The 11,900-nt window shown below is 41.3% G+C and overlaps 1 protein-coding gene across 1 annotated transcript in view; it reads right to left on the bottom strand.

The window, feature by feature from the left end:
* Nucleotides 1-1,293: 1,293 nt before the first annotated feature.
* LYVE1 (lymphatic vessel endothelial hyaluronan receptor 1) overlaps nt 1,294-11,900 on the bottom strand; it is a 17,239-nt gene continuing 6,632 nt past the window's right edge. The window contains exons 4-6 of the mRNA XM_003781099.3: nt 4,711-5,016; nt 3,767-3,845; nt 1,294-3,251 (exon numbers count right to left, since the gene is read on the bottom strand). Coding sequence (XP_003781147.1) covers nt 3,065-3,251; nt 3,767-3,845; nt 4,711-5,016 — 572 coding nt within the window. The 3' untranslated portion in view covers nt 1,294-3,064. The remainder of the gene's footprint in view (nt 3,252-3,766; nt 3,846-4,710; nt 5,017-11,900) is intronic.

Below are 11,900 nucleotides of genomic sequence, written 5' to 3' on the forward strand. Positions count from 1 at the left end.
GTGTGGAGGCTTTTCTCAATGTTCTTTAGTGGTCTTTTTCTCCTAGTCATTGCCAATGAATTTAAGATAGATTTCCTGAAAGTGACACTGGAGTCCTAAGACATGTTCCTTATTTCACCCCTGTTGTTTTGAAAATGGCCAATTTCAAGCTTGCACATTGGAATAGTTTAAATCCATCCCTATATTGTCATTTGCAAGAGAGGCACTGTGATGAGGAGAAAGGAGCATGGGCTTTGCAGTCATTCTGAGCTGGGAGCGCATTCTCCCTTCATCATTTAACTAGACCTGTGGCCTCAGAAAATGAGTTAGCTCCTCTAAAAGTCTAATTTTCTAGTTAATAAAAATTAGCAACAATGATTCTTATCTCTCAGGGAAAGTATAGAAATTAAATGGGACAACATGTAAAATAACTGTATTGACAGTAGGTGCTCAATAAATATTAGTTTCCTTCCTTCTTTCCTTTTTTCCTACCCTTCTTCCTTCTTTCCTTCCCCCCTTACCTAATAATGGAATTTACAGGCTCAGCCCCCATAGCACAGCGGTTACAGTGCCAGCCACATGCACTAAGGCTGGCGGGTTCGAAGGTGGTCTGGGCCAGCTAAACAAGAAATGACAACTGCAACCAAAAAATAACCAGGCATTGTGGCAGACGCCTATAGTCCCAGCTACTTGGGAGGCTGAGGCAAGAGAATCTCTTATGCCCAAGAGTTTGAGGTTGCTGTGAGCTATGACACCATAGTACTCTCCTGAGGGTGATGTAGTGAGACTCTGTCTCAAAAAAATGGAATTTACATCTTCGTATCTTCATCCGTATGTTTGCAAATGACTTTTGGGCTATTGGGTGATTAATATGTGGCTGGGGGCGGGTTTCTTCCTCCCCTTTCCTACTCCTGGGTAGGGTGCAAACCTGTTTAAATTAACAAGAGATGATAGCATCCTAATGTATAGTAGATGCCCACAATATGGGAGATGTAGTGTGGAAGATCTGATCATTTTCGGCTAATGCACACAGAGAAAAGACCACTCCTTGGTCCCTCCACCTTTTTCTTCTTCATTCCTTGGGAACTGGGATGAAGCCAATAAAGCTTAAGAACTGGCAGACCAGAGTTTCCAACTCAGACCTATTGGGCCAGGTAGGTAATGTAAATGAGAGACATAGCTGGGTGTAAAAAAAGACAGCTGTACTACAAGATCCACAGGAAATGGCATCTTTGAGAGTGTAGTAGGTGGTGATGAGGACTATGGCAGACCCTGTTTAGAAGGAACAGCCACAACTCAGTTTCAGTCAGTAATAATTATTTTCATGCAGGAATATTGGTTCTTTATTTCCAGGTGTTTTCCATTTATACAGAGAACCCAGAAATGCAAACATTAAAAAAAAAAAAAAAGCTTTCATGTTTAATTCTTGGCAATTAAACCAGATTTTAAGATAATACTCCACGGGCCAATCAAAAAAGACTATGCTAGCAGGTTACAGGCCCTGGGCTAAAACAACCATGGAGCTGTGGGGTCACAAGTGAGGAGAAGAACATGATTAGTAGCCTCATGGTCATGGGGAAGGAATGAGAAAGATAAGAAGTGTGACAAATGAATCTCCAACTCCTGATGAAGGCTGAAATGGGTTGGAATGTAGGATCTGAATCTCAAATGAAGGATTGTTTAATGTGTGTGTACTTGGTCAACTTAAGACCATTTGAAGCAAGAATAACCCCACATGGCAATCTACATACTGTGAGGTTTACATTGGTGTTTTAACACCCAAAGTTGTTCCTTTTACTTTTATAAATAATGTATCATAATCTGGTCCTTACCTAAATGTTACATGAAAAAAATACAACACATCTATGTAAATAATAGAGCGAAGAAGGTTTCTAAATGCTTTAATTTTTTTGGCCCAAATATTTCCGCACCTCTCCTACTCTTCTTGTTGGAAAAGGAGAGCTAGTGACACAGTTTAGTTAATGTCATTTTTAAAAATGTGCTTTGGTGTATAGAAGTACTGTTGAACTTCTTAGGTATGTTAATAATAAATTAAGGCTATAGTAGATGCCATGATAGAGAAAATATTAGTCCAAGCCAAAAACAAAAACAAAAAAACCCCATTAGTTTGAAAGTAGATAAGCTAGGCATATCAAAACTGAAAAAAGCTTAGCTCGGATAGCATTCTACTATCTGCAATTGTTTTGATGAGTAATATTCGATTACAAAATGTAATACTTTGCACAGCACCTGACATATAGTAGACATTTAGCAAATGTCTGTTGAATTTTATTACTTTTGAGCACAGTAATTTTCCTCAGTAGTAATTTCTGTAACTCAGATAAAAATAGAAATTTGTAAGAGAATTCAGTTTTGTTTCCTGTAAAAGGATATTGTCTGAAGAAAACAGTAGCAGCAGTAGAGACAGAGGAAAGTGTAGATGTTCTAAGAAGTGATTCCAACTCAATTTATTCAGAGAAGAATACTTTGACCCTGTCTATGTTTATAGTCCCTGCTGACAACATGCTGTTAGTGTCCTTGGCCTCGTTCTATTTCTCTGTTTATTTTGGCTTTACAGAGATTATGTCTCAAGTTATAGGACTCTCCACGGTTTTAGGTGCTGAATGTTTCTGCCCTTCTTTTGCTCATGCCAGGTGGTGTGTTTCTCTTTCAGGGCTGAAGAAAGGGAAGGCTTGGTCTCAGTGACTCCTTGCCTCTCCCCTCACCTGGTCCCGGACAACCCAGAGGCCTTTTTACAAACAAGTACTGATTAGCTGTTATAGGTCCTTGTGCTTTGCAAAGCTCTTTTCTCCCCCTGGGATATATTAGGACATAGCCAGGCTAGAAAGGCCGTGGGAAGCTTTGGAGGTAGGAGGACAGGATCCAGAAAGGATTGCTTTAAGGAGAAGGGAGTTCTCTTTGGTGAAGTCCATAGTCAAAAGGCAGCCCCAGTCTGATTCCAGTTAGGAACCAAGGCTGGACTTTCTTCTTTGGTTCTTGAGCCATTTTAATTTTCCCGGTTGGAGCTAGGATACGTATCATGGAGGAAACCAGCCTCGGGAGTGTCTTCTCACTTCCTTCTCATCTAAACTTCAGCTTCCAGGCATCGCACCGGGGTTTTGAGTGGACTCTTGGGCTCCTCTGGGTTTTTATCAGTTTTCTTGGATTCCTCATTGGGGTTGCTATCCTCAGCCTTCTCCTCCTTCACCACTTTGGTTTCAATCATTTCCTTCTGCTGATTCTTGTTTGTAAAAGGGAAGGCCTTCCCATACCTTTAGGCATAAACACAAAGTTAAAGTGAGAGGCTTCTGTGAGGCACAAATAACAATAAATGCTTTGTCTGCCACAGGGCACAGAGTAGCCTCATTTCAGAGTGAGGCTAACACATGCCTGGTCAAGTACGTTAACACATCCCCCCCTTAATGGATTCATGTAAATTGGACAGTATGTTCACAGGCCAGACTTTAGGCTGACCTCACAACTCTTCCACCAAAAACAAGGAATGAGAAATCAAATGAAGTATATAAATTTCTCCCAGATGTCAATTTTTTTTGATTTCTTGATTTTCAAAGGACAGCCACAGACCCATATCTGAAGGCCAGATGACGTACATATGCTGAAATAGTAGGAAAGATTAGGTAGAAGAGGGACGAGGTGAGAAAAGGGGGAAATTTACAGTATCAAAGGACTGCTATCTCCATTTTATTAAATGCCAATAACAACGTTAGAAAAACAAGATAGGAAGGCAACAAAGATTACCAGACTAGCAGTGTGCCAACAACCTCACCTTTTGACATAGCAATATGCAAGACCAGCTGCCGCGCCAAAGAAGAGGAGAGCCAGCACCAGCAGAGCTGTGGGCACACCTGCAAGAAGCAGAGACGTGACATGGTGGGCCTTCACATGAGCGTTGTGTGTGCTGCTCGGCTAGTGATCCAGGTGATGGAGACAATAGTCAGTGCAACCTTTTGTGATGTTAGACCCCCCTCAGCCTCTTTGCTTCTTGCCTGTGGAACCCTCAGCCTTGCTGCTTTCATGCTTTCCATTTTATAGGTTGCAACATAAACATAAGTCATTTCCTCTCTGTGGCCCTGGGACCCAATCTAGTCAACAAGAGATAACTGGATAAAATCATAGGCATTGAAGGTATTTGGAAAAGAACTTCTGCATAATAACAGATAAGTATTCTGTTTTTAAAATTCTTTAAGTTTATGGCTCGGTGCCTGTAGCTTAACGGCTGGGGCACCAGCCACATACACTGGGGCTGGCGGGTTTGAACCCCGTCTGGGCCTGCCAAACAACAACAACTGCAACAAGAAAATAGCCAGGCATTGTGGCAGGCACCTGTAGATCCAGCTACTTGGGAGGCAGAGGCAAGAGAATTGCTTAAGCCTAAGAGTTTGAGGTTGCTGTGAGCTGTGATGCCAGAGCACTCTACTGAGGGTGACATAGTGAAACTCTGTCTCAAAAAACAAAACAAAAACAAAACTAAAGTCTTTGAGTTTATAACAGAAAAACACTTTTATGCTCACGATTTTTAGTTTTATCACTAAGTTTCTTTATAGCTCTCAAGCTCTATGGCTTTGTGAAAGCTGAGTTTGCATTAAGAGTTTATTTACACCACATAGTTGACAGGTCCTGAACGCACTGTCCGGAGACAGACTAGATTCTGTGAATGGTCTGTAACGTGTAAACACATAGACACACATAATAGACACAGAAAGAATTTACCTCCAAACCCAGCAGCTTCATTCTTGAATGATGCTTTATTTGCAACTGTGAATTCATTTTCCATAGACACGGTGCTAGTTTCTGTATAAACTTCTGTGATGCAAATCAATTTTTTTCTCCGTGAAATAGAAGTATAAGCTGGAGCATGAGTAGTAGTAGCAAGGGCAGGAGTCGTGGAGAGAGGGGATGATGCCAAGTTTGTACTGTCGCTGGCAGAAAATTCTGTCACGGATGTGTCAGTTTGAGTGTTGAATATGGGATCTTTGGTGGTGATGATTTCTGGAGAGCAAGAGTCAATCCGTGTATCTGTCAGGAGAGGAAAAATTGAATAGTAAGAGCCTGCTAACTGTTCTTCCTACCTGTAGTCTTACTCCCCCCCCAACCTCTCACACTGCAGCCGGAATGGTCTCACCAAAATGCAGATGGAGTCATGTCACTTCCTTCCATAGGCTGACTCAGTGACAGGCCACTGCTGCATGTTCCGGCTGACACCACCGGCCCCATCTGCTGTCTTTCTCTGATTGCTCCTGCCATTCTGAAATTCCTTCCAACCCTTGATGGGCTTTCTCTTACCAAAAGTTGTGCTATGATGTTGTCCCCACCTTTGAGACTCTTTACCCTCTCTATAGTTAGCTCACTCTGACTCATCTTTCAGGTCTCAGATTGACCGTCTCTTATTGCAAACAGACTTGTTGACTAGATTGAGTCCCTGGGTATAGCTCTTGGACCCCCTTAATCACAGTCCTCATGACATTGCTCCCTGGACTGTGAGGCTCCTGGAAGCAGGAACCCTGTCTGTCTTGGTCATCATGGTGTGTGCCATGTGCCTGGCACATAGTACATTGCACGATGAATATGTAATGAATAAGAAAGGAAGGAAAAGGGAAAGGAAAGAAGGAGTAGAGAGGAAGACCAAATATACACATGGGATGTCACTTCAGGACAAAGCTCATGGGACCAGAGTTTTCTGTTCTCATTTAAAAAAGGCAAGCAACAGGTGCCTGTGGTCCCAGCTACTTGGGAGGCTGAGGCAGGAGAATCACTTGAGCCCAGCACTGTACCCAGGGCGACAGCTTGAGGTTCTTCTCAAAAAAAAAGGAGGGGGGAACCAGGAATGGGATAGGGTTTACTTTCCAATCTGTTGAATGTGGTAGAGAAGAAACTAATATTTGTTGAGCTTCTTTCTCTGAGTCAACTGTGACACTAGGTGTTTAAATAGATATTTCATTTAACAATTTTATCAAACCCTCATATACACAGGAGGACACTGATGTTCAGAGAAATTGAATGACTTGTCCAAAGTCACACAGCTACTAAATGACAGAGCCACGCAATATATTATAATATGAATTTGCATCTACTATGAATCCCTACTTATTTGTGGCAGTGAGTAGCATAGGCTGGAATGTTAGCTATAAAGAAAAAGTTATTCCTTTAAGGTTATTCATTTTGAAAAACTAAATTAAAGGCCAATCAAGGTAATGGATACTACTGGGAAAACATTTTGGCTACACATGTACTATCTGTTTTTATATTCCTTTTACTTTGAAAAAAACCTCTATTCAAAAAGACATCATCCTTAACCTTCTGTGCCCTAAACTTTTAACTACATTTCCCATTTTTCAGCACATCCTAAGTTCTTCCCTCAGAAAAATAAACATTTTTGAGTATTAGGGGACAAACATACTGAGCTCAATATACTGTGTTGGGAACTGAAATTTCAAAACAGGCATGTTTCCTGCTTCCAGGAGGACAGAAGAAGCATTTTGATAAGGGTAGGTGGAGATCACTGGGGATTCAGAGGACAGGGAATTTGGGCAAGGTATGGAGGATTAATAGGTTCATTCAACAAATATGTCTGGAGTACCAGTGCTGTGCCAGGCACGGTTCTAGGTGCCAGGGACATGGTACCAACAGGACAAAGTCCCAGCCCTTAAAGGGTGTGTGCATGCGATTGGAAGTGCAGGGATAATTTAAAAAGGTAATAAACAAATAAGCCAGAAATGTAAGAGGAAAATAAGTGTTGAAAAGAAAATTAAACAAGATACAGATTACAGTGGTAGAGTGGAGGAATACGTTGGAGAGGTGATAAGAGACAGTCTTTTGGGGAGGCGATACCTGAGGCCTGAATGATGAAAAGTAGCCAGTCAGTCATTGGAGATCTAGGGCAAAATCAAAGTAAAGAGAACAGAAAGTTCAAGGGCAGAGGTTGAATGAACTCAGCCCATTTGATGTATAAGAAGGCCAAATGACTAAAAGAGGGCAGTAGCTCATCTAGACGAGGAAACGGAATATCCCAGTCAATAGGAATAGCGTGATCCAAAAAATCCAGAAGTTTCAAAGTGTAGTCATGTTAGAAAATGGCAAGGAGCATATAGTGTGGCTGGAGTGTTGGGTGTGGGTATGAAAGACTATCAGTGGGAGATGAGACTGGGAACACAGGTTGGAGCCAGACTACCAAGAGGCCTAATTGCCATGTTAAAGAATTCAGAATTTATTCTCTAGGAGAGGGAGTTTTCAACTGGCGTCCACAAATTTCCCAAATTATATTCAAAAGTTCTCATGTATATCCACTTTTATGGATATACGTGCAAAAGTCTTCACGATGTACATCAGATTTTTAATCAAGACGTCATCGAGGCTGTGGAGCAGAGGAGTGAAATAATTATCAATGGAGATGTGTGGAGGATGAAACACAGAGAGGAGAAAGGACAGTCCAGGAGCAAACAAGGAGGTTCCAGCAACTACACAGAATAGGAGAATTCAGGTGTGTCCAGGATCCTAAAACTTAGGTCCCAGGGATCTTCTAGGAAGAACTAATTCTCAGCCCTGGCTGCTTGTTACAATCATCTGACAAGCTTCTAAAAAGTATTGATGGGCTCAGTGCCTGTAGTACAGTGGTTACGATGCTGGCCATAGGGTGGTGGGTTTGAACCCAGCCCGGGCTTGCTGAACATCAATGACAACTGCACCAACAACAAAAAAATAGCTGGGTGTTGTGGTGGGCGCCTGTAGTCTCAGCTACTTGGGAGGCTGAGGCAAGAGAATTGCTTAAGCCCAAGAGTCAGAGGTTGCTGTGAGCAACTAGTCCTCTACCGAGGGGAATGTAGTGAAACTCTGTCTCAAAAAAAAATAAAAAATAAAAAACCATAAAAAGTATTGATGCCAGGGCCCACCCCAGGCTTGTATGTTCTTGATGTGCAGTCATCACTATGGCAGATGCTACACCGAAACAGCATGACTCAGTACAGGTAGCTCAAGGTTTAAATCCTGACCCTGTCTCTTATTGATTGTGACCATAGACAAGGTGCACTAGAAGCATCAATTACTTCTCCTAAAGGTAGAAATGATAACACAGGTGTCATTTTACTCAGAACTAGTGAGATAGTGTCTAGGGCCTCAGATAGTCTCTGGGTGTCATAGATAAGATCTGCAAGAATTTGTTCCCTTGGCCTTCTGTTTATACATGTGGCCTCCCATGGTAGAGGGAGCAACAGTAATCTGGTCCTGTGGTCCCTAATGGTTGAGGGCATAGTGTAGACCACCTGGAAGTGTTAGGGCCTGGTTCTCCTCCCTTTCTAAACTATAAACACAATTCCTCTAGAATGTGCTGAGTGCTCTGATAGATATTAAACACGGAGTATGGTTGGAATCCAAGAGGATAGCTAGGCTTAGGGAGTATGGAAAGACTTCTGAAGAAGATGTAGCTTGAGCTTTATCATAGCTCACTTTAACTTCCAACTCCTGGGCTCAAGTGATCCTCCCACCTCAACCTCTCAAGTAGCTGGGACTATAGGTGCACACCACCACTCCTGGCTAATTTTCAAAGTTTTGGTAGACATTAGACTTTGCTATGTTGCCCAAGCTCGTCTTGAACTCCTGGCCTCAAGTAATCCTCCTTCCTTGGCCTCCCAAGTCCTGGGATTACAAGTGTGAGCCACAGTGGTTGGCCTTGAGATTTGAATAAAGCATAGGTGATGAAGAGGGTGGGCACTGTGGCAGAGGGAACAGTCAAACCAAATGGTGTGTGCAGAGCATTAATAGCACTTTTGGCTGGTTCCCATACTCCACAAAGACTGCAAGAAAAAATAAAGTCAGGATTAGCGGTGGCGTTACTCTGATCTCCAAACCTTACAAAGATAGTACTAAGAAAAACAATTAGGGTAAAGTTTAGGGTCGTGGTTAGGGTAACTCTGATACTCAAATCTCAGTAATTGAAAAGGAAAGTACAAAAGACAGTAATTGAAAAGGAAAGTACAAAAACAAAAAAATCAGTACAAGTGGCCTAGGATTAGCATTGGGATGAAAGTTAGGGAACACTGACTCTCACCAAGATGCTAACACACACACTCACACATATGTTTTGAACTTCTAGGCTTCTAGCCTGATGATAAATCTCCATGGATATGAAACAACTTATGTTCAAAGTTATATACCTCAGCACTCCTTAGACAAGAAAAAGATTAAAAATAGCCCAAAAGTCCATCAGTAGAGGACTGGTTGAATAAACCATGATATAGCCACTCAATGGAGTACCATACAGCTGTTAAAAATGGGAAAAGTCCTGATGAACTGATATCAAGTAATTTCTAGAATTTAAGTGAAAAAAGCCAATGTGTATAGCTGTGTATATGACATGCTAGTTTCTCTAAGAAGTCAAAATGAGATAACACACAGACACACACTCTTTTATATACAAAGCTACACAGAGGGATAGACCAGAAATGAGTGAAAACGATGGGTGGAAACAGAGCAGAGGGGATGGGAGTAAGACTTTTACTTCTTTGAATACTTTTTTTTTTAAAGAAAGTGTATGTATTTTGGACCATTGAACCATGTAAATTTTTTAGCTATTCAAAAAGATAAAAATAGGACAAAAGTCAATCCCTAAAACTGATCACGAACAGAAGCAAATAAACCTTAATTATTTCAAAATGATAATATAACTATACAGAGTCATGTAATTTTTAAAGTCACTTTTGCACATAATTCTCTGACTGTACTTAGAGGGATATCTTTTAAGGACTACAAGATATGCAAATAACTCTTAAATCTCACTCAATAGGTTTATTATTCCTAATTATGTTGGTTTTGCAATTTTTAAACTGTTCTAGAATAAGAACATATATTATTATTTCTTACGAACCAAGACTTTCAATATGAGAGAAGAGATACATGGATAGAACAAAGTAAACTAAGAAAAAAGCTTGCATTGTTAAATTTGAGTTGCAATGTAAACTCATATACATACATGCATATAATTTATTATCTGTCTACTGAAAAGGACCGAAAAGCAATAAAAAACTCCAATAGTAGTGAAACAACTTGCATCCAAATCTTGCTTTCTAATTAACATTTGCCATTAAAAAGAACCAGGGCATTCCTTGGAGAACTAAGTGTCTGATTCCACATCTGGGACAGAAAAAGGATAGAGTGAGTCTGGAACATGTGATTGTGCTAGGTAACAAAGGAATTACCCCAAAGCTAATAAGATAAAGGACACAAAAGTAAACTAGAAGGGCTCCCATGTGCCAGATTTGGGACAATTTAAGCATCAAAAAAAATCAAAAGAATAATAACTGTGAAATTAATTATAACGTCTTGAACCCATTGAGTAAGCAATATGCATGTGCCTATGGTAATGTAAGGGGGAAGAAAAAAATGTATGTGTGTGGGTGTGAGACAGAGAGACTCTTCATCAAAGGTGAATTATAGAAGGAAGGATAGATTTTTAAAAAATCACCATTTTCAGCCCTCACCTAGAATAACTGATTCCAGTAGGGATCATCAACAGCTGGTTAAATGATTAGGTAACAGGTCGTTAGAGGGCAGAATATTTGCATGGTGCGAAACTATCACATTAACGATTACCTACTAATTGCAAAGGGGAAGACGTGTTATAGTTTCATTAGAGAGATTGGGCAGTCACCACCTTAATCAAATAATCAAAGTTACCATGACTAATAGTGAGGCATGTCGACATTAAGTGCCTTTTGTTGTGATGTGATCCAAAGTGCACAATATCATCTACAGAACATTTTTGCCAAAAATATCAAACATGAGACTGGTCAACTTTAAGTATGCAGGAAATACAGCTGATGGGAGTACAAGTTAAATGAAACCATGAGGAAACAGACAAATCCAAGACCTCTGTCCTGGCTCTTTTTTGTTTAGTCCAGAGGGCCGGGTTGTCCGGCATCACACTGACAGCTGGCAGGAAGGCTGGGCAGTTAAAAGGTAAGGTCATTTGATGCATGGGCTGGCGATGAGGTAAGCAGGTGTGTAAATCACCAATTCCCCAGGCAAAGATGGCAGGAAAAGAGGCAAAGAAGGATAGGGAGTGGTGAGAAACATTGAAGAAGCCCTATGTTCCGTCTTGACTTTGCCACTAGCTGACTGAAGGACTCTGAGCAAGCTAAACCCCCATTCTGAAGTATAAGTGTTTCATCTGTGAAGTGAGAGAACTGGACCAACTTATCTCTAAGGACCTTTTCTATGCTGAAGGCTGCTGGTTCAGAAGACGGCTTGGATCCTACATTGTCTTTCTGAGATAGTCTTTGCTAAGGTTGGCTAGTGCACATTTATCTCTCAGATCTTAGAGAATGATTTTGAAATCTATCCTGTGCATGACTGCTTAGCTGCCTAGCCTTGAGGAGGTCAGATATAGGAGTCTGTACCAAGGGTAATGAATCAGACAGAGTTCTCAGACAAACTGGGAACAAGTGAGTATTCAGCAAAAGAAAAACCTGAGAAATTACTTAGCTAAAGCAAGTGTGCTAAGTCAGTCTAGCTTGCTAAGCAAGGTTAACGCGACGATTGCATGACCGTGAGTAAATTAGTTCTACTCTGGGCTTCAATCCCTTCCTTCATAAAATGGAGATTGGGTCTTGTTCCTAAAAATGTAGCATCTGAATTTCCTCTCCTAAAGAGGAGTGTGGGACAGTGAAAAGAGTATGGGTATTAAGACCTTAGTTTAGGCTCAGCGCCTGTGGCTCAAGTGGCTAAGGCACCAGCCAAGTACACCCAAGGTGGTGGGTTCAAATCCAGCCCAGGCCCGCCAAACAACAATGACGGCTGCAACCAAAAAATAGCCAGGTGTTGTGGCAGGCACCTGTGGTCCCAGCTACTCGGGAGGCTGAGGCAGGAGACTCGCTTGAGCCCAGGAGTTGGAGGTTGCTATGAGCTGTGAT

Source organism: Otolemur garnettii, unplaced genomic scaffold, assembly GCF_000181295.1.
Source record: "Otolemur garnettii isolate 467f Iridium unplaced genomic scaffold, OtoGar3 scaffold00001, whole genome shotgun sequence".
NCBI lineage: Eukaryota > Metazoa > Chordata > Mammalia > Primates > Galagidae > Otolemur > Otolemur garnettii.